General features: G+C 37.0%; 1 protein-coding gene across 24 annotated transcripts in view; it reads right to left on the reverse strand.

Moving 5' to 3' along the window:
- Positions 1 to 22,251, reverse strand: part of CCDC91 (coiled-coil domain containing 91) — a 364,937-nt gene that overhangs the window by 10,128 nt on the left and 332,558 nt on the right. The window contains exon 13 of one of the 24 annotated variants that reach the window (XM_040488539.1): positions 20,385 to 20,420. The exons of the other annotated variants lie outside the window; for them this stretch is intronic. Within the exon in view, the coding sequence (XP_040344473.1) occupies positions 20,400 to 20,420 (21 nt within the window). The 3' untranslated portion in view covers positions 20,385 to 20,399. Of the gene's footprint in view, positions 1 to 20,384; positions 20,421 to 22,251 lie in introns of those variants that run through there. 24 annotated transcript variants of the gene reach the window in all.

A 22,251-nucleotide genomic window follows, 5' to 3' on the forward strand; every position in this document is an offset into this window, starting at 1 on the left:
AAATTGTGTAACTTTCTACCATGCACAAGATGAATTACAGATGCTCTTTTAGAGTAAATGAAAAACGGGTATAAAGAGTCTTAAACCTTATTGGCCACAACTGAAAAACTGTTTTTTTGCTTTCTTTTGTTTTGTTTTAAGATGTCTTAGGGCAAGTAAATTCTCTGTTTTTGAATCATCTAAAGTAAGTTCTACATATTTGGGCAGTCCTGTCTTTTCATCTCAAACTACCATAGAATCCACTGGGCTATGGGAATATTCATTTTTGCTCCTTGCAAAATCATCTGGACAGAATAAGTCAATATGCATTCCAGATTCTGACGTGCAGGCAAACCACCTTGGAATACAACCTTATTCGATCTTGAAACAAACAGCTGGCCAGAAAAGGATGTACTGTAGTAGTGAGTAAAGATTTTACTCTTACTTGCCTAATAGTAGCCACTAGACTTTATGATATGAGCTTCCCCATGCGAAGTTGAATGAATTTGAAAAAAAGCACGGGGTTGGTGGGGGGAGGTTCTGGTAACAACTGCTTTAGTCCCAATTCTGACAATTTCCAAAGAAAATATAAAAATTTCCAAAACAACTTAAAAAAGGAAAGCCATAGATTTAGGGAAATTTTAGAAAAACAAAAGGAAAGGCAAACAAAATTGTAGTAGTAGTATGCAGAAATTCTATCTTAGGGCTCTAAGCCATAAGGTTATATTTACCCATTAATAAGTTCCATATCCTACTTTTTAGAGTTCAATGGCAAGCTATGAGTTTATCTCAAATATAAGATGGATTGATTCTGGCAAGGCAGAAGACTGATTTTAATATGACATTCCACATAAAGTTTTTAATGTAATTTGTTACATGCTCCCAAACGATGAAACAACCTTTTCCCACATTATTTTTTCAAGGTCTTGGTTACTGCAAATACTGCAATCTGTAGGATGGCCTTTTGTAAATTAAATAAACATAAAGATATAAACAGATACTGTTATGTAACAAAATGTTCAAGTAACAAACACAAACTCTCGCATTTTTGTCAATTCATCTTTAAAAGATTTTAGCAATTATTTTGTGTCAATCTAAGGAACATCTGCCAATTACTATCTATCTCCTCTTTTGTTTTGACCTTCAGTAACTCAAATTTCATCTTATTTTGAAGTAGAAGAAAGAATTACATGACCTCCTGGGTCCTGTCTTCCCATGCTATCTTATAATCTCAGATGACTGATAAATTTTGTCTTATATGTTTTAATCTACAAAAACAGGTAAGTGGCTGTCCACAAGGCTTGTTCATGAGCTCTGTGCACACATATACTGAAAATGATTTACAGTGCATGATCAATAATCCCATAATGTTGAAATAAGTCTCATCTTGTTTTGAGAATAGTGTTACTAATTCTTGATTGGTAGTGCTTGCTACCTGCCAGGCAGAGATGAACATCTTTATGTGTTGTATTAGTTGCCTGTCATTGTGTAACAAATCACCCTAAACCTAGTGGTTTAAAACAGAAAATATTTATCATCTCACAGTTTGTAGGTAAGGGAACTGGGTGCCGCTTAACTGAATGCCTCTGGCTCCTGGTCTCTACTGAGGGGTTGCCATCAAGTAAGTTCTCAGCTTGGCTATAGTCAATTCAAAGTTCATCTGGGCAAGAATCTGCTTCCAAGGTCTCTCGTGGCTGTTGGCAGGCCTCAAAATATCCATTTCTATCAGAGTTCATGTGAGCCCTCCACAAGGCTGCGTAATAATATGGGCAGCTGACTTCCTAAAGCAAGCAATCCAAGAGAAAATGAGAGGGATCAAAAGCACACCAAGAGAGTGAGAGAGCACCCAAGACAAAAGCCACAATCTTTTCATAACCCGATTTAATGAAATCTAGCCCAGTCTAGCCCAGGCTCAGGGCAGGGAGATTGCATTAAGTGCAGGGCACCATTGGGAAACATAAACTATGTATTTTCTCATTTTTATTCTTTTGAAACTCTATGAATGAGGCTGCTGAGGCTTAGACACTGATAACTTGGCCAAGTGGCAGGGCCAAGACTCAAATCCAGGGGAGCATGACACGAAACCTATTGTCTAAACCGCAATACTACACTGCCTGCTCAGATAAGAACTGCAGTTATGATTGGGGTCCTTGCCATAATACCTGTTTTGCTAGAAATATGTAGGAGATTCTTGCACCGCATACACTTGTGCAAAAACCTGTCAAGATGCCAAAAGCCCTACAGATAGTCATTAAAACATGTGATCATCTTCTCTTCCTAAATAGGTTCAGGAAGGTTTCTGTTACATCAATACACAAATAGTTCCCTGAAAATGCAACAGCAGTATTTAAAGAAAAACTGGCATATTAAATATTTCATATAAGAAATCACTGCCTGGGTGCCTGGGGGGCTCAGTCGTGTGAACCCTGCGTTGGGCTCTGTGCTGACAGCTCAGAGCCTGGAGCCTGCTTCAGATTCTGTGTCTCCCTCTCTCTCTGCCCCTCCCCTACTCACTCCCTGTCTCTCTCTTTCAAAGATGAATAAATGTTAAAAAAAATTAAAGAAAAAAAAAAAAGAAATCACTGCCTTAAAGAACTTATAAACCTCAGCGGCTGTATATAGAAACAACAGACTACTTACTTCCTGCTAGGTCCATAACAAAAGAAAAGGCAAACATTTGTAAAAGCAATGTATGGTATGGATCTCACCCTTGTGGTACTTTTGAGACTTAAACAGTCTTCACTTGCTTACCTTCGTATTTCCATTACTACTGACATAACTGGCTAAGTATACAGTGTGAGATGCTCCACAGCTGTCATGCACATCTGATTCCCATTAGGAACTCCTCAGCATTCAAAACTGAACCAATGGAATAAAGCATCGTTTAAACAAATGGAAATTAGTGTGAATAGACTTTTTTCTCTCATTTAAAATAGAGTACCGCTCCTCCTCTTCATTCAGGATTTTATGGTGTGCACTTGATCAGTGAAGCCTTAAGGAAAAAATACCATCTGTCTGGCACATTTTAAAACAGATTTATCCTACTGAGGAAACCAAGTGGGCAAACACCCAGTCAGTCCTTTTAAAATCCCTTGCTGCCTCCCAGCTGGAACAAGGAATGTAAGAAAACCCTAACCTTCCTCCTTCTTGTAAACAAGTAAAGGAAGTTTGCTTTCAATTAAGAAAGCTAAACTTGGATATTGCTGCCTAAAAATGGCAATAGCACCTGCTCAAATAGAAGATGCTGAAAAATAATTAACGCTAAACACCCACCAAACAGAAGGTATCAGAAGTCAGGAAATATGGCACAGTGTGTGAGTTCTCTCTCCAAGATTCCATTTTCCTTGTTCTTACCAATAAAATTTTAGTTTAGTTCTAGGACCAATAGGAATATCCTTAAGCCATCACTCCCAAGACTCCCTCCCAGCCAGGGGTAGCTCAAGAAATGGGAGTGTAAGTTACTGGGTAGGACCTTCAGGGGATTTCCTTAAAAATGGGACAGACTCCTATCCCAAATTCTTTTTCCTTTAATGTTTTCATTTTTCCTTTCTCCTCCATCACAAATGTGTTTACTGGAGCTCCAGCTATTATTCTGTAGCCTTAACAATGTAAGCCAGTGCTAAAGATAGAAAAAGTACAAAGACAGAAGGATCCTGAATCATTTATGACTTTTTTAAGGCTCTGTACCAGCTTTAAACTGCTTACCTCTGGACTTACCGATGCTGTTATTTCTAGTTTCTTTTGTTAGGAGACAGATATAGATCCCAGTGACAAAGGTATCAACTTTACACTGTGCATGTCTACCATCACATCAGAAACAAAAATTTACTTTTTAGAGTATAAGCTCAAGAATTCGAGCATAAGCTCAAAATGTTAAGTGAATGAGATGAAAATTTCCAGCAATTTAGCCATTTTTCATTTGGGGACTGAAAAACAACCAATGGAATATAATCTCCTGTAATAGCTTAAGAGTATGTGAATGGTAAAAAATAAAAATAAAAGTGGTAAAAAATAAAAATAATGCAATAAAAATTCCAGCAAGTTATTTTATGGGTATCAATAAACTGATTGTACAATTTATATGGAGAAATATAAGACTCAGAATAGCCAACTCGATACTGAAGAGAAAGAAAAGAGTTGGGGGACCAATACTACCAGACTTCAAGACTTATTATAAAGTGACAGTAATCAAGGTAGCGCAGTACTGGTGAAAGAACAGACTGAAGAAAGATCAGTTGAAAAGAAGAGAGTCTAGAAATAGACCCCCATAAATATAGCTGGACTGATATTTGACAAAGGAGCAAAGACAGTACAAGTGAGGAAAAACAGTCTTTTCAACAAATGGTACTAAAACACCTAGATAGCCACAGGACAAAAAAAATGAATCTAGACATACACCTTACCCTTTCACAAAAATTAACTCAAAATTAATTGTAGACCTGAAGGTACAGTGCAGAACTATAAAATCCCTGAAAGATAACAGAAGAGAAAACCTAGATAACCTTGGGTATGGTGATGTCTTTTTAGATACAATATAAAAGGCACAATCCATGAAAGAAATAATTGATAAGCTCAGATTCATTAAAAATTTCTGCCCTGTAAAAGACAGTATCAAGATGGTAAGACGACAAGACACAGAGGAGGAGAAAATATTTGAAAAGACACATCTGTTAAAGTCTGTAATCCAAAATATACAAAGAATTATTAAAATTCAACAATAAGAAACCTAATTTAAAAATGGACCAAAGAACTTAACACCTCTCCAGAGAAGATATGCAAATGGGAAATAAGTTATGAAAAGATCTCCATCAGAGAAATGTATATTAACATGAGATACCACTAAACATTTATTAGAATGGCCAAAATCTAGAACAATGACATCACCAAACGCTGATGAAAATGTGGAGCAACAAGAACTCTCATTCACTGCTGGTGACAATGCAAAATAGTACAGCCACTTTGGAAGACAATTTGGTGGTTTCTTACAAAGTTAAGCATACTCTTACCATATGTTCCAGCAATCTCATTCCTTGGCATTTACCCAAATACCAAGGAGTTGGAAGGAGCTGAAAACTTATGTCCACACAAAAAATTGCACATGGATGTTTGTAGCAGTTTTATTCATAACTGCCCAAACTTGGAAGTAAACTAGATGTTCTTCAGTAGGTAAATGGATAAATAAGCTGTAGCACATCCAAATGATGACATATTATTCAGCACAAATAAATCGGCTATCAAACCATGACAAGACTTGCAGGGAACTTAAGTGCATATTGGTAAGTGAAAGAAGTCAAACTGAAGAGGCTGCGTACTGTATAATGGAAAAGGCAAAACTTCTGGAAAAGGCAAAACTGTGGAGACAGCAAAAACTTAAGTGGTTGCCAGGGGTGGGGTAGGAGGTGATGAATAAGCAAAGCACAGAGGTTTTTTAGAGCAATGGAAATATTCTGTATAATGATAGATACATTATTCATTTGTCCAAACCCACAGAATATACAACACAAAGAGTGAACCTTAGTGTAAAGTATGCATTTTGGCGATTATGATGGGTCAATATAGGTTCATTGAGTGTTAACAAATGCACTGTTCTGGTGGGGGAATGTTGATAATGGGGAAGATTATGCACGTGTAGGATGAGAGGGTATATGGGAAACCTTTGTATCTTCCTCTCAATTTTTTTTGTAAACTTAAAAATACTCTAAAAAGTTAAGTGTTTTTAAGAAAGTTATATGGTGGTCTCATTTTATAGCATGTCTTCAAAGAAAACACTGAAGTACTTTCTTAAATTTATGGTGAGTATATGCAGAAATACAAACTTCATTTTTTAAAAGAAGTAGTCTTTTAATGATGGGAGAGCTTTACATAAAAATAAAGGAAGTGTTGGGGCGCCTGGGTGGCTCAGTCAGTTAAGCGTCCGACTTCAGCTCAGGTCACGATCTCAAGGTCTGTGAGTTCGAGCCCCGTGTCGGGCTCTGGGCTGATGGTCCAGAGCCTGGAGCCTGGTTCCGATTCTGTGTCTCCCTCTCTCTGCTCCTTCCCCCTTCATGCTCTGTCTCTCTCTGTCCCCAAAATAAATAAACGTTAAAAAAAATAAATAAAAAAAAATAAAATAAAGGAAGTGTCTAGCCTTGCCTGAATCGTTGGCTGAGAAACTGGGAAAAGTTAGGGATGATACTTAGAGAGAAAGACCACCACACGAACAAAGATCTTAGATATCTCTGCAGAAGTAGTCTTCCTCTTGTAAACTTAAACCTGGGATTGCCAAAAGTCCATTAGTTCGTGGATTAGTGTAAAAATTATCAATCTGGTAATAATTTTTAAAGGATACTTGAACCATAGTTAAGAAAAGACATATTTGAGTGAAGGACAGCAGAAGGACTGAGACCTTTGGGAGTGTAGTAGATAACGATCTACATGTATCCTGTAGACAGGAAACAAAATCACAACTGCTCTATTTGAGGCACAATGTAGAACAATCATCAAAAAGTGAGATAAAGTTCCAGAAAGCAAAGAAAGCTGACTGGTGTTTTTCCTTCTCTTGGGGGACTTCATCTCATTATTTGATGATCATTTCACACAGCTTCCTTGTACTGAAAAAGCTAATGACCCGCAATGGTCAGTCACTGGTATAAAACTGTTCACAAAAAGTGGTGTAAACTATTGATATCAGGACTCAACATTCCTTCCTTAATTTCATCAGGTTAGTTTAATACAGTTGACTCTTGAACAACATAGGTTTGATTTATGTAGGTCCACTTATATGTGGATTTTTTATAGTACAGTACTGCAAATGTGTTTTCTCATGATTTTCTATTTTTTTAAGTTTATTTCTTTAATTTTATTTTTTAAATCATTTTTTAAAAGTTTATTTATTTTGAGAGAGACAGAACATGAGCAGGGGAGGGATAAAGAGAGGGGGAGAGAGAGAGAGAGAGAGAGAGAGAGAGAGAGAGAGAGAGAATGAATCCCAAGAGGCTCTGCAGGGTTAGTGCAGAGCCTGACATGGGGCTAGAACTCACAAAACTGTGAGATCATGACCTGAGCCAAAGTCAAAAGTTGGACGTTTAACCGACTGAGCCACCCAGGCGCCCCTATTTAAAGTAATCTCTCCACCCAACATGGGGCTCAAACTCACGACCTTGAAGATCATGAATTGAATGTTTTTCCAGCTGAGCCGGCCAAGTACCCCCTTATGATTTTCTTAATAACATTTTATTTTCTCCAGCTTTCCCTATTATAAGAATGTAGTATATAATACACATAACATACAAAATATGTGTGAATCAACTTTTATGTTATCGATAAGACTTCTGGTCAACAGTAAGGTATCAGTAGTTAAGTTTTTGGAGAGTCAAAAGGTACACATGGATTTTCAACTGTGGGATGTCAGCACCTCTAACTTCTGCATTCTTCAAGGGTCAGCTGTATTTTCAGAAGAAGTATCAAAAGTAGAACGGTGGGGGGGGGGGGGTGGCGCCTGGGTGGCTCAGTTGGTTAAGCATCTGACTTCAGCCCAGGTCATCATCTCATGGTTCATGGGTTCAAGCCCCGCATCAGGTTCTGTTGCTAACAGCTCAGAGCCTGGAGCCTGCTTTGTATTCTGTCTCCCTCTCTCTCTGACTCTCTACTGCTCACGGTCTCTCTCAAAAATAAACATTAAAAAGAAATTAAAAACAAAAGTAGAATGGGAGGTAAGAACTGACTAAATTATGATCATCACTTCTATTTTACAAACAAGGAAATTAAAACATTAAAAAGTTCTATATTTAAGAATTGGTAGTAAAACCATACTTATAGAACATGTAAGTTCCTGGCTCCAGAGTATGAACTCATACTGTCACAATGAATTAACGTATAATACATTATGGAAGAAAGTGAAGATTTAATGAAAATAGTATTTGTGGGGAGAGTATCTTTTAAAATGAACTCTAGTAAGTTGTGTTGGAAGAATGAACAATACTGCAAAAGACTATTCCTATCCTAAAATATTTAAAAATACAGGGAACATGAACAAAAGCGTTTGGTAAGAAAATTGTTACAAAATACCTGTGTGTAATAAAGACCACAAAATACGCCTGTTGTTCAAATCAAACAGTAAAGCCGATGGAGAGGCTAAGGAAACAACTTTCTTTTTTTTATTTAAAAATTTAATAAAGTATTTTATTGAAACGCACTTTAATTTTAAGTTTTTATTTAAATTCTAGTTAACTTACATGGTAAAATTGGTTTCAGGTGTAGAATTTAGTGATCCATCACTTACATATGACACCTAGTGCTCATCACCAGTGCCCTCCGTAATACCCATTACCCATCTAGCCGATTCCCCCATCCTCCTCCCTCCCTGTTTGTTCTTTATAGTTAAGAGTCCCTTATGGTTTGCTTCCTTCTCCTTCTCTCTTTTTTTTTCTCTTGCCCTATGTTCATCTGCTTTGTTTCTTAAATTCCACATGAGTAAAATCACAAAATATATTCTCCGACTTATTTACATTAATTATAATACACGGCAAGATTTCATTCTTTGATGGCTAAGTAATATTCCATTGCGTATGTGTGTCATACACATATACACCACATGTTCTTTTTTAAAAAAATCCTTATTTATTTTTAGAGAGAAAGTGAGTGTGCGAGGGGGGAAGGGGCAGAGAAAGAGGGAGAGAGAATCCCAAGCAGGCCTGAAGCTTCCAGCACAGGTGGGGCTTGAACTCATGAACCATGAGTTCATGACCTGAGTTGAAATCAAGATTTGGACGCTTAACTGACTGAGCCACCCAGGCACCCCTATACGCCACATCTTTATCTATTCAAATAAAGTTTGAAAAAGAAACACAGCAAAGCAACATTTCAAAATCATTTTTCATTACCCTGCTATTTTATCCAAAACAAGTAGGTGGGAGGGGGAACACAATAAATATTAAGGATCCTATGAGTGGTTATATTTTTAGTATTCTAGAGTTCTTATAAAGGGAACCACATAATTTTTAACTATATACGTCTCAATAGTCTTTGGTAATGCAAAAAAGAGAAAAGTAGAATTGAGAAATATATTTATCAGTTAATCAAAATATCATAACTATAGTTACCAGTAACAAACATTTGAAATGTGAGTTACTGAAAAATTAATCAAAACTTACTTGACAAATGGACAAAAACAGAATAATTACTCTAGAAGAAAATATTCAAAGGGTATATATTTCACAGGCAAGCAAACTATTAATAGAAAATGAAGTGTACATTACTGTGAAGTATAAATTTGTACATTACAAATTTAATGTAAAAATAAAGACTGTTTTGGAAATTTGCTCCTAATTAAAGAGATTACAGGTGCCTGATTTGAATATGGGTAAGCCAGTTACAATTATATAAATCAAAAAAAAGGAAGAGACTTAATGAAAATATTCTGAAGTAGAATTATGCCATTATTAAAAGCAGGTAGCTTGATTAAAACTTCATGTAGACCTGCATTTTGCTTGTAGATCAAGTATAATGAATATTAAAGAAATACACTGATATAATTTCCCAGATCAAATATGGCACTGGGGCTATCATTAGCCCCAATTCACTAATGAGTAGTGTCCAAATATCACATATTGCAAGGAAATAATGAGAGTAATATCCTCTTCTTGGTCACTATTTAATAGTTTGCTGAGAGAATAAGTGCTACCGACCCGTGTGCTTTGAGTTCTTTGAACAGAACTTACACTGTCCCATCCCAATATTACTTTCCTGGACACACGTATGGCCAATGATAACCATTTTCTAAATGGCTGATAAAGGTTACAGACACACTGTGTCACATGGAATAGAGTAAACTAACTACACATTAGTACCTTACAAATGTATGACACTGTTTTCAAATTGGTTTAATTCAGTGGTCTCTAAATATTTTGGTTTTGTATCCCCTTACACATTTTTAAGTTGCTATCTAACCTTTTACTTATTGTAAGTTATACAGTTTTACAAAGGATGGAATTTTCAGCATATTATATTATACTTGCTGACATCTATAAATAGAACAGTTACTTACTTTTTTAGATATATCCTATTTATACCCCACATCACTTATTTAAACAAAATACAAACATCTGAAACTTTTACACTACTCCTTCTCTTTTCTTAAACTTCTGTATTCAACCACCGGTCCCCCATTTTTATCCTAGGCATACATCTTATGCTTATAACTTGTAATGATCACTCTATTTTACTTCTCTGAAATATATATATTAAAAGTTAAAAAAATGAAATAATCCCAAATCGGATACCTTCTAGAGATTAAATTATAATTTTGAAGTCCCTTCAATGTGGGCTCATCAGATTACATTAGTTAAGGGCTACTCAAGTTTAAGTCAACATTTACTGGACGTATCGGCAGCATTTGATAGAGCTACAACTCCAATGAATCACTTTTTTTTACTTTCCTTCTGGCACATCTTTCTGACTTGGTCTCCCTTTGCTCACTTGGTTGCAGCCACCCTGTCTTCCTTGCCCTTTCTCAAATATAACCAAGTTACTTTCTGTATCAGCCCTTTGCACTTGGTGTTCCCTCCATCTGGAATATCTTTCTAGATAACTGCATGACCTCATCACTCTCTACACGCCAACCTCAATTCATTGTTGAGGCCTGCTTTCACACACTTCTAAACAGCACACCTGCTCTTCAGCTGCATCACTAACTCATCACCCTGATCCCGAAGGCATGTAACATCCACAAATATCACACATTTGTTTAATGTCAGCCTCATACCTCACTAAAATGTAGGCTCCCTAAGAAAACCCTAGGAAGCCAGACATAGATTCTGATGTATTTACTTCTGCCTCTCCAAAGTCTAGAACAGTACCTGGCATGTAATGAGGGCTGACTAAATGTTTGCTGAATTTACTAAATAAAGAACAAAATGAGAAGAGATAATTACTAAATTTATTTTAGCAACTGTATACTAGAAAAAAATACTGTAATATACTTTCAAGAATTTCAACAAATGGTACTTTTGCCTTCACAAAAAGTAATATGTACAAGGGATTTAAAATGATTAAAAGAAACTGCAAGTTATTTTACAAAGCACTTAGCACACTAGTGATGGTATTCTTTAAATGTACATCATCTACTAATAAAATACAATATCACATGAAATAGAGGTTTGCATCAGTACGTAGATGCTTTGTTTTCATGGTACATAGATAGAATAAAAATAAATGGAGGAGTAAAAGAATTAGTAACAATAACTTATAAAATTATTTGAAAATTATACACATTTTGGAATTTTTAACAATAAAATGAAAAAAATGTCAAGTTTCTTAATTTCTATCACTGAAAATTGTTGTTGTTGAGAATCATTCATTTTCTAAACTTTGTCAGATCTATTTAATGCAGTGAAAGCTCCAGCCATGTTGCTTTCTGGCACTGCTCATTTTGTGCTTCTGAAGCTGGAAGAATTAGTTAATGACATGTTGAAATCTCTCTGAAAGACAGTTTTCTGGATGGCTCCAACAGTCTAGATAATATTCCAAGTCTTGAAACAGCATGGAATCACACAGAGTGCTTAACTGGACCTAACAGAGACTTTTTCCGGTGGTTTCTGAATGCATGAGCTCTGTTTGCTCGGACAGTTTTTAATAACCAGTTCTCTGCCCCTTCTTCTCTGTGCATCTCAATATTAGTTACATATGCCTCTTAAAAATTACTCTTTGAATCCAGGCCACACCATGAAGATATAAAATTATCTCTCAAAAAGAATTTTGCTCTTGTCTACAGATACTTCCTTATCCATCTCTGAGTGGAGAAGTGGCCCCGTACCAGTTACTATGGCTGCAAAACAAATTACCCTACAACTCAGTGGTGTAAAACAACCATTTATTATGCTCATGAACTCTGTGGGTCAGGAATTTGAACATAGTGCAGCTGTAGCAGCTTGCCTCTGCTCCGTGATATTTGGGATCTCGGCTGGAAGACGTGAAGACTAGAAGCTACATTCAGCCGAAGGCTTACTCACTCTCCCATCTGGTGGCTGATGCTGGCTGGAGGTTGGAGGCCTCAGTTCCTTTCCATGTGGGGCTTCCATGTTGTCGCCCCAAATAGGCCAGTTTGAATTTTGTCACAACATGATGGCTAGATTCACAAGTGATTATTACAAGACACAAAAAGAGTGGAGCCCTTATTGCCTTGTTTGATTTAGCCTCAAAATCACTCAGTGTCCTATTTATCAGATTTGTTCAGGCAGGCCCAAAGTTCAGTCCCAGGTTCAAGAGGAGGGGATATAGACTGCTTACTGACGGGGAGTAGCAACTGACAGGGAGAATGTGGATTGGGAACACTGCTATGATCATTTTTGAAAAATACAACCTGCCACAGGTCCTAATTGGATACTATTTCTTAGCATTCTCAGTTTCCTGAGGGTGTTAATCTTATCTCTAGTGTTGCAGTAAGCAATTCACCTAAATTACAAGACGCAATATGGGTCTCTGAATCAGAGTCAGAAAGAATAACTTCAATCTTTATGGGACTCAAAAGGCAGGAAAAATCAAGGTTGAAGAGTGAAGAATATATGGCAGATTAAGCAAATGCTAACAATATATTTGAGAGGCAAATTATTTTCCATGTCAGTCTTGTTTTCAACAAATCACTTGCAAATGGATTTTCCTTTCTTTTTAAAAAGGTAGAACTTCCTTAAAATATATCACATCGTGTCTTCCTGAAATACATGCCCTTGCCTACACTTACATTGTTGTTCCCATTATCTCAGAGTGCCTTCCTCAGCAAGTAGAAAACTAGGAGATAACCAGGTGTATGCACTCATCTTACCCTACTGACTTTATATAAACCCCATCCCTAATCCTGTGGGTTTATATTGTTCTGTGAGCTGAGCAGTGTGAAAATTCTCCTAAAGCCTCAATGTAAATGTTTCTCTAATCCTATTAAAGCCACAAAACAGACCCAGATGAATGAGTAGGAAACTGAGCTAAAGAACTCTCTCTGACCTCGATACCACTGTCAGTCTTGGCATTGACTTCATTGGTCAGCATTTCCTTCTAAGTATGGCATGGCTCAAATGGGAAAGCAAAACTTTAGCTTACTCCTGTCTAGAACACTCAAGTTCAACCTATATACCCCTCCAGCCAAAGCTCTGGAGAGGATTCTGAATAGACTTAAAAAAATAAAATAAAAAGGGTTGAAATACCGGACATATAAAAAACAGACACAAAACAACACAACAATGTATTTAAGTTGGTTTTCTCTTTTTAATGCTACGACATAATCAATATATTATATGTTGAAACAATGAAGTATAAAGCAGGAGGCATAATCTTTCCCATTCTACCTCCCAGAGAAGACAATCACCATTGTCTTTTACTTGTTTAAATATATATATATATATGTATATATATATGTATATGTATATATGTATATATATACATATATATGTTGTTGTTTGTTTTGTTTTGTTTTTTAATGTTTAGTTTTGAGAGAGAGAGACAGAATGTGAGTGGGGGAGAGACAGAGAGAGAGAGAGGGAGACCTAGAATCCGAAACAGGCTCTAGGCTCTGAGCTGTCAGCACAGAGCCTGACGCAGGTCTCGACCTCAGGAACAACGAGATCATGACCTAGGCCAAAGTCAGATGCTCAACCGACTGAGTCACCCAGGTGCCCCTAAATATATTTTCTAATATAGCATATACAGAGAGATAGATAATTCAGGAGATTTTGGAGCCATATCAACAAATGTAGGTAATATTCTTTTTAATGGATGTACAGCATTCCACTGTAACATAATTTATTTAACCAGCCCTCTACTGATGGACAATTCAGTTGTTTCTCATTTTGAAAATATCCAAGAATAAAATTCTATTGTGTGAATATTTGCCATGGGCTATGAACAAAAACACAACTTCAAATTTGATGAGGATTTATTGTTAGACTTTTTTGAGGTGCTTACAAGGCAATTGAGGGGGAAGAGAAGATAAAGATGTATATACATAAGATGACACTCTACTTCACAAAACAGAGTTAAAATGTGTTGGTAGTAACATCGAGGGCTTGGGTTCTTATTAATGAGGCCCTTGGGAAAATATAAACACTCCTCCCAAGTTCAAATCTCAAGCCGGCCCACTACATTCTGGTTTTCAGCTTGAGCTTCTGGCACATAAGCCTGCAATTGGGGCCTTGCATCAGATGCCAAACTAAACATTTGGGAACAAGAATTATAATAACCCCCTTTTTTTGTTTGTTTGTTTGAAGTAATTTAAAAACATATAGCATAAAGTAAAACAAAGAAAATTTAGGATGAGGGAATAACTCTAAGAAATAGAAAACTTGATAACTTTCAAAGCATTTTCTTGGATATTCATTCATGTTATTCAGAGTATAGAATTAATTGCCGAGGTAGATCAGCATGGCCTTTTGAGAACAGAAGGAAGGGGAGATATGAATTCCTTCACAGACATTAGTGGAAAATACAAAAACTAAGACTCCCTGAATGCATGGGGTAATGGCAGAACAGAGATCTATTTAAATTCACTTTCCACATTGCCAGGCCTAGCTAAATTTGCATGATTGACTAATGGACATTCTAGTGAAAACTCCAGACTGTTGCTGCTGTTGTTGCCAATCATGAACTTTCCATGTAGTTCAACCCTGCCTCACTCTCTGTTTTAAGAAGAGGAAAATAATTGTCTGCCCCTGAAGGCTTTCATATTAAACATGTCAAAGCACATTACAGATGATGTAGAAAGAACTTTGACATATTTAGCATAAAATATTTTAGTGTCAGAAGACTATTCTCTACTTAAAATGACAGATTGTTCTCAAAGGCCTAACAGAATCTGTGGACTTATTAAAAGAACATGCTAGCATCTCCTCGATTAGTCTTTATAATGCTTGTTCCTTTGACAGGAGAGTGGTTTCCCTTGGGAGGGTAGTGGTGATTGAAAAGGAGCCCTGGAAGGAGGTAGTCCGGCATGTTGGTAATATTCTGCTTGACCACAGTGCTGGTTACACAGGTGTGCCTCCTTTGTGAAAATTCACTGAGCGCTATTCTTAGAGTTTATGTTAGACTATAATAAAAGGTTTTTAGAAAAGGAACCGGGTGAGTACTTACAACCTCATATACAATAGCTACTTTCTCTTGATATGTAAAAGATATTAGTAAGCTATTAATAATCAGCATAACAAAAAATGTTTCTTTAATTAAAAAAAAAGATGTTTTCTACACTGATGAATCAGCTAGTTTTACATTAATGTGAATCACTCTGTTATGTATTTCCCAAATACAATGCGTTCTTAATGATGGAGAGTGATGCAATCAAGGGTTAATTTGTATGCTTTGCTTATTTTCATGCACCTCAGCATAATTAGTACTATGTCTGAAAGAAAATATGTACTAAATAATAACAGCAAAAACTTATCAAGCGCTTATAATGTGCCATGCATCAGACACTAAGTGAAGTAATTAACATTCCAACTACCATTTAACTTTTTAAGAGTCAGTCTCTCTCCTGCCGAAAAACCCCTTTCCAAGATGGCACACAATGAATACTTAATACTATTAGCTATTATTTGCACAGAATTTCTCTTCCTTTATAGTTTGCGTGTTCTTTCATTTATATAAACATAGCTGAGGATCTATGATGCGCCAGGCATGTTATGTTGTGATCTTAAGAATCCTGTGCTATTTCTACCTGGGGGAGTTATGGAGGACATATAGTTATGGAGGACATATAGCATGGAGGAAAAAGTTTGCTAATAAAGTTTTAAATTTGTTTTTAATTTTCATAGCATATCTAAGACTTGACAAAGAAAAGCACAGGATTATCGAGTAAAGGCAGTACAATAAATCTCTCTGCATTTCATCATTTTAAAATCATCAGTTCCTTTGTAAATGAGATTTATTTTCCAACCAAGAAGTATTCTGTGGTATCTGTTCTCTTCAGGATCATACAATTTGGTATTGATTTACCAGTTACTCCATGTTTTCACAACAGACCCAATTAATTCAGAAACTATGAGAATGGGGGACATGATTTATATACCCGGGGTTGGCAAACTTACTTGTATAGAGTCAGATAATAAATAACGAAGGCTTTTCAGGCCATATGGTCTCTGTCACAATTACTCAACTCCGCTCTTGTAGCATGCAAGCAGCCAAAGATAACATGTAAACAAATGAATGTAGCTGTGTTCCAATAAAACTTTATTTAAAAAGAAAAACAGGCAGCAAGTTGGATTAGGCCCATTAGTCATGTTTGGCCAATGCCTGCTTTATCCCACAATACCTTTTATAGTGCTACACAGACAGGTGGCCTCAGTAAATACATCATGCTTGACATAGTCAATGACGTTAAAAAAGGAAATGCAGGAAATGGGAGAGAAATGGCATTAATTCTGAGTTCTCTAAGAGCACATATCCACATTCCCTCTACTTCTAACCTGGAATGCACCTCTTCCACTCTTAAATTAGATTCTAGAACTAGAGAGAATAGACTTTCTACTGATGTAAGGAGTTTTCCTATGTGAGAAAAAGGAAAATAAATTTGACAAAAAATTCAAGTTGATAGGGAGCATAGACTTGGTACTCATTGTGGTATCTTTTCCCTTGAGAGCAGAGAACTGACATTTGTAGATAAGGTAGGAAAAATCCACTGGTAAAAAGAACCTATTCATAATAGAATGCATCACAGAAACCCATATGGGTGGTCTGGCCAGGCTGAAGTGGTTGGCAGTGGGATTTGAAATATAAGATTAACACAAGATGTTAAGTACTGAAATCCATCTAGTCACAAACACGTGTGTTTTTAATGACATTCAGAGCCATTCTGTAAAATGAAAGAACAGAGGCTAACTCATTTTATTGAAAACATCATAAAAAATCCTAGAGTACCCTAGAACTAAGAACCTTTTATTATTTTCTCATGGCTGAAAATCACGTTCATCTGCCAGTGACAAATAACATTCATTGGTTATGGTGGAGACAGAAGCCTGACAGCAACATGACAGCAAGGGACCACACCAACACATTTTTTTCCAACATAAAATTGACATATGAGATGCAGACACAGTGCAGGGGGTCCTTCATAAAACAAAGAAACAAAATAAGTACAGCTTGTCCTCAGACTCCTTTTCAGTAAGAGGGAATCACCCCAGGCTCAGTACTTGCCATGACCTCCACTCTCATTTATTCAGCAGATATTTACTGAATGACTATAAAATATCAGGCACTGGTGTCTGCATTGGAACATATGGTTTTTTTTTTCTTTTAAAACATGCCATTCTTAGAGAGAAATAGAAAGCAACTATCTAAAACAGCAAATAAAATAACTTCAGTCACTGGTTAAGTGCTAGGAAAAAAAAAAGCATCGGTGGTAGAGCATGGTAGGTGGAAGGAGAAAAGTATGGAGTAACTTTAGCTAAGATGGTCAGGGATGGACATTTTGAAAAGGTAACATTTGGCAGAGCTTTGGAAGATTTCAAGTTTGGCAAGGACGTGATCAAATTTATGCTTCAAAAATGTGCATGAAAAATGTATTGTAGCAGGGTCAGTGGGCACAAAACTGGTAGCAAGTAGTCTTGGTTAAGATGATGGTGTCTTGGTCTTATGACACAGGAGTGGAGATGGTGATAAAATGATATACTCAGAAGACATTCTGGAGGCATATTTGACCCTCTGAAAGATGATGCTGGCTTGGTCTAGAGAGGATGCAATGGGAAGATAGTGATGAGTTGATGGGTTTGGTATTATTCTAGAGTATATTCGTCAGCTTTGTTGGAAGACCATGTAAGTTGTGGAAAGAGAATGACTTTCAGGATTATGGTTTGAGTGACTGCTATGATACTGAGATAAGAAAGGCTTCAGAAGGAGCAAATCTGGCAGGAGACAGGTGGTGGAAATCAAGAAACCTCCTTTAGACATAGCAAGTCTAATCCCATGTCCTCAGGTATACTTCACAGGAAGGAAGGTTAGATACTGTGTTCTTCTAGGGAAAAATGATTATCTCATATTTATATTATCCAAAGGATTAAGTATACAACAGAGGTGTCAAAAACAAATGACAAATTAACTTAGGAAACAAATCATTATCCACCTATTTTTCAAAGTGTAATTATGTGAAAAGAATTAGCAAGTTAGATAGGGACTGTAAAAGACTTTCAGGAAAACTATTTCTGATTTCCATTTCTTTTTTTTTTTAATATTTTTTTATTTTTTTCTGATTTCCATTTCTTATCTAAAAACCAACTTCTCCACCCTTTTCAATTTCAAGATTCAACTTCTGGTGGCTACCCTCCCTTCAACACTGGTACCTCTCCCTGCTGGTATGACTATACTCTCAGAACAGTGCAAGAGTAAGTACTGATACGCTGCTAGACCTTTCAAAATTATTAGCGGTCTAGAAATGTGAGAAGAGTTCTTGGATCAAGACATACAGATTTGGGTGCCTGGGTGGCTCAGTCGGTAGAGCATCTGACTTCGGCTCAGGTTATGACCTTGTGGTTCACAAGTTTGGGTCCTTCATCAGGATCTGTGCTGACAGCTCAGAGCCTGGAGCTTGCTTCAGATTCTGGGTCTCCCTCTCTGTCCCTCTCCCTCTTAAAAATAAACAAACATTAAAAAAAAAAAGACACAGAATTTACTTCTAAGTGAAAATAATACTCCTTCACCAAACCTTTTGTGCTAGAAGTAGCCTTGAAACCTAAAAAATACTATATTCATATTACAAGCAATAGAAATTCTGTAATTTTGTGCTTTAGAGCATTCCTTTTCTCCCTTTCTTATCTTCATTATCAGCCTTGAAAAGTAATCCAAATGTTTTTATTTGGATGGTATCTAGCTAGCTATCACACATATCTTTTTATACAGGGTATATCTTTAAATATTATGCATCTTTAATTACACACTGATAATCTATGCATACTATTTTTTTAAAGTATATTTATTTTGAGAGAGAGAGACAGAGAAAGAGAGTGTGCATGCGCGTGCACAAGCAGGAGAGGGGCAGAGAGAGTATAGTAAATATATAGAGTATAGAATTCCAAGGCATGGAGCCCAACTCAGGGTTTGACCTCACAAACCGTGAGATCATGACCTGAGCCAAAACCAGCAATCAGATGCTAACCCAACTGAGTCACCCAGGAGCCCCTATACAAACTAGTTTTTAAAAGAGAACTTAATAAAACAATTATATTAAAAACATAAACTAGGTCACTCATGTCATCATCCAGAACTAAGGTCTACTAAACTGTGATGTAACACTGTGATGTAACACTTCTGTCTAGAGAATAGCAGCCCCTTGCTGCTTGAAAACAATAAATAGCCTTCCACCTTGCAAGATGACACATATGCCTCCACCACCCCCACTCACATCCCACCACTAAGATTTATACCTACCTATTCAAGACGTGGGCCCCACACCAAGGTCATGAATTGAGTATTATATCATAAACCAGCCTAGGAAGTGCTGTGCCTGCTAAGAGAAGAAAGGGACTATCGCTCAAAGGAACCGTAGGACCTAGTCAAGCAAATACCAGCAGGGCACAGGACACTATATATGAGAGAGTACTCAATCAAGAGGAGATAGACTGAGTTTAGATAACGGAGATTATTGATATGGAAACATTCTCTCATAGGATTTAATACCCTAGCAAGATCACATGAGATGATGCTAAGACGCTGCTATGAGGGCTCTTGGAAGAATACAGAAAGCAATGGTCCATATAACATGAAGCAGAAATGCCGTAATTGCTATGGCAGACAGTAGAAGTGCTATCACAGACTACACCATCCAAAACCTGCTGGCCTGACAGAATGAGGGAATGATCTATTAAAGGTGCAGCTAGGGCTCCTTGGAGATGATATCCTATAATTCATTCTCTAGGATACAGAATACGCTTTAAGTCAACAACCATTATAAGCTGTGTTTCCAAAAAGTAGAATTCATGGGTCCAGGAACTAAGAGGTAGCAGTAAGAGTGGCCCTATTTATCATCATATTCTTAATAACTGAATTGGAGAATCTGTGCTTCTAACTCCTGCAGACCCTAGGCTTTAGAGGTACTGATTCCTAGAAGGGTGATGATATTCCACCAAAGGACACAAAATAAGTCTCATTAAACTTTAAGCTATTATTGCTAACTGGTCACTTTGGGCTCCTCATGCCAAGAACAGTGGGCAAGGAAAGAAGGCAGAGGTAATTGATCCTGATCAAAAAAGACAGGGGCAAAAAATAAGCAAACAAAGAGGAGACAAGACCTGTTACACAATTACACAATGACATCCTGGTGATCCAGTTGGGCATCTCTTAGAACTCCTTTGCCTATTTTTACTGTAAACAGACAAGTTTAACAGCTATAGCCTGAGAAACACATGGCAACAGAATCTTAGAGGTCTTACAGATGCGGTTGGGGTTATTTCATCATTAAGCCCCTGAAACAGCAGAGTTCAGCCAAGAGTAAGAGGAATCTAGAACAAAGAGTAGAGGAGGGAGATAAGAATTAGTTGTGGCCTTGAGATCAGCTAAAGTAAGAGTTACTAGCTCATCTCACCAACTTTCCTTTTGTAGGTTTCCCCACAGAAGAAGACCAAAGACCAAACGATCCTCAAGGAACTTTTTCAAGAACTTAAATAATGGAAGTGGATTTGATTGGTGCAAAAGATGAATTGTAGTGCACTACCAAGAATCTACTTTCAAGATGAACATACCAATTCCCCTAGTTGCCAAGATTGTTGGTGACTGGTGGGTTTTAGCAGAGTCCCTCTCAGGGAATTGAGACCTTGGCCAAGGTCATGCCCTCTCTCTGAGAGACTCCTACATTCAATGACTGGTTGCTGTGGGAGTACAAAGTTCAGACCCCTGGCCTCAAGGTGATCTGATCCAACTCTGAAGGGCCACCCCAGCTCTGAGGCTCCACAGAATTAGCTGAAGCCCTTGTACAACTATATTGCAACTCCTCCCTTTGCTCAATCCTATTTCCTTCTCCCCACATAGGTACTGATCCTAAGGGTATTCCCTGATAAATTTCCTGCACATAAATCTCAATCTCAGAGCTTCTTTTGTGGGGGCATCTGCCTTAAGACCAACTAGTAAGGCTGTACTAGTATCAGCTGATTATTAGATGTGGATATGGCATAAAGACATTAACTCCTAGAGCTGTAAGAGGCCAGAAAGAGCATTCCTTTTCAATGGGAAGCACTTTCCTTTCCCTAAAAAGGAATTCAGAAAAGTTGTGGGAGGGTAGGAAGACAACTAGAAAACATTCAAAATAGTTTCTGAGTCCCTTGGAAAAATATCTTTATAATTTAGGATACTTATTTTGATAAACAGAATAGTATCATTGATAAAATTGATAGTGATTTTGGAGTCAGTTGTTTGTCAGTAGGGGATGGGTGCTACTGGCCATCTATTAGATAGAGGCCAGGAATGATGTTAATCATCCAACCAACAATGACTATCCAGCCTCCCACAATAAAGAATTATTTGGCTTAAAAGGTCAATAGAGCCAACGCTGAGAAACCCTGCTTTAGAGGTCATGAAGTATATTACACTCATTATCTCATTACATTCTTGGGATTATGGGGAATATTAGTCTCTCTTTACTACAGATGGGGAAATTGATTGAGCTCTGTGAAGGAAACTAACTTGCCAAAGATTGAAAAGAATGCTACCAGTAAAAATGGGTATAGTAGTTCATTTTATTTTATGCAACTTTTTCTGGTCAGATGGCAGTCACTACTGGAACTTATCTCAATTAATCACATCCCTACAAACCAAGAGGTAGCAAGCATATGTATAAAGCTTGATTTGCAGGCTCACAGCTGCCATTTACTGCTAAATTCATTGTATTATGAAACTAAACCCTTCATTATATTAAGAAACTAAAGCCTGAATTCACATCAGAGAAAAAAAATCATTTTCAAATTTACACTTCTGAATTTACATAACATTTATTCCCAAAGCTTGATTCAAATAAAGAATTTATACATTGTATAGTACTACTGGTAGATTTAATATATCTACACATAGCATTTAAAATAAAATTGTTTTGTATTTTAGCCCTGAGAAATACGCTCAGGATATACTGTCACCAATGATAATCACAAGTCTGTCAAGAGGGAGCATGGAGTCTAGTTGTTAGGACTGTTCCCTCTGGAGTCCCAAATTCTGCCATTTTCTAGAGGTATGACCTTGGGTAAGTTACCCAACCTTTCTCAAAGCTTAAGTTTTCTTTCTTTCCTTCTTTCTTTCTTTCTTTCTTTCTTTCTTTCTTTCTTTCTTTCTTTCTTTCTTTCTTTC

The sequence above is a fragment of the Herpailurus yagouaroundi genome, unplaced genomic scaffold, assembly GCF_014898765.1.
Source record: "Herpailurus yagouaroundi ecotype Mexico unplaced genomic scaffold, PumYag 166, whole genome shotgun sequence".
Lineage (NCBI taxonomy): Eukaryota > Metazoa > Chordata > Mammalia > Carnivora > Felidae > Herpailurus > Herpailurus yagouaroundi.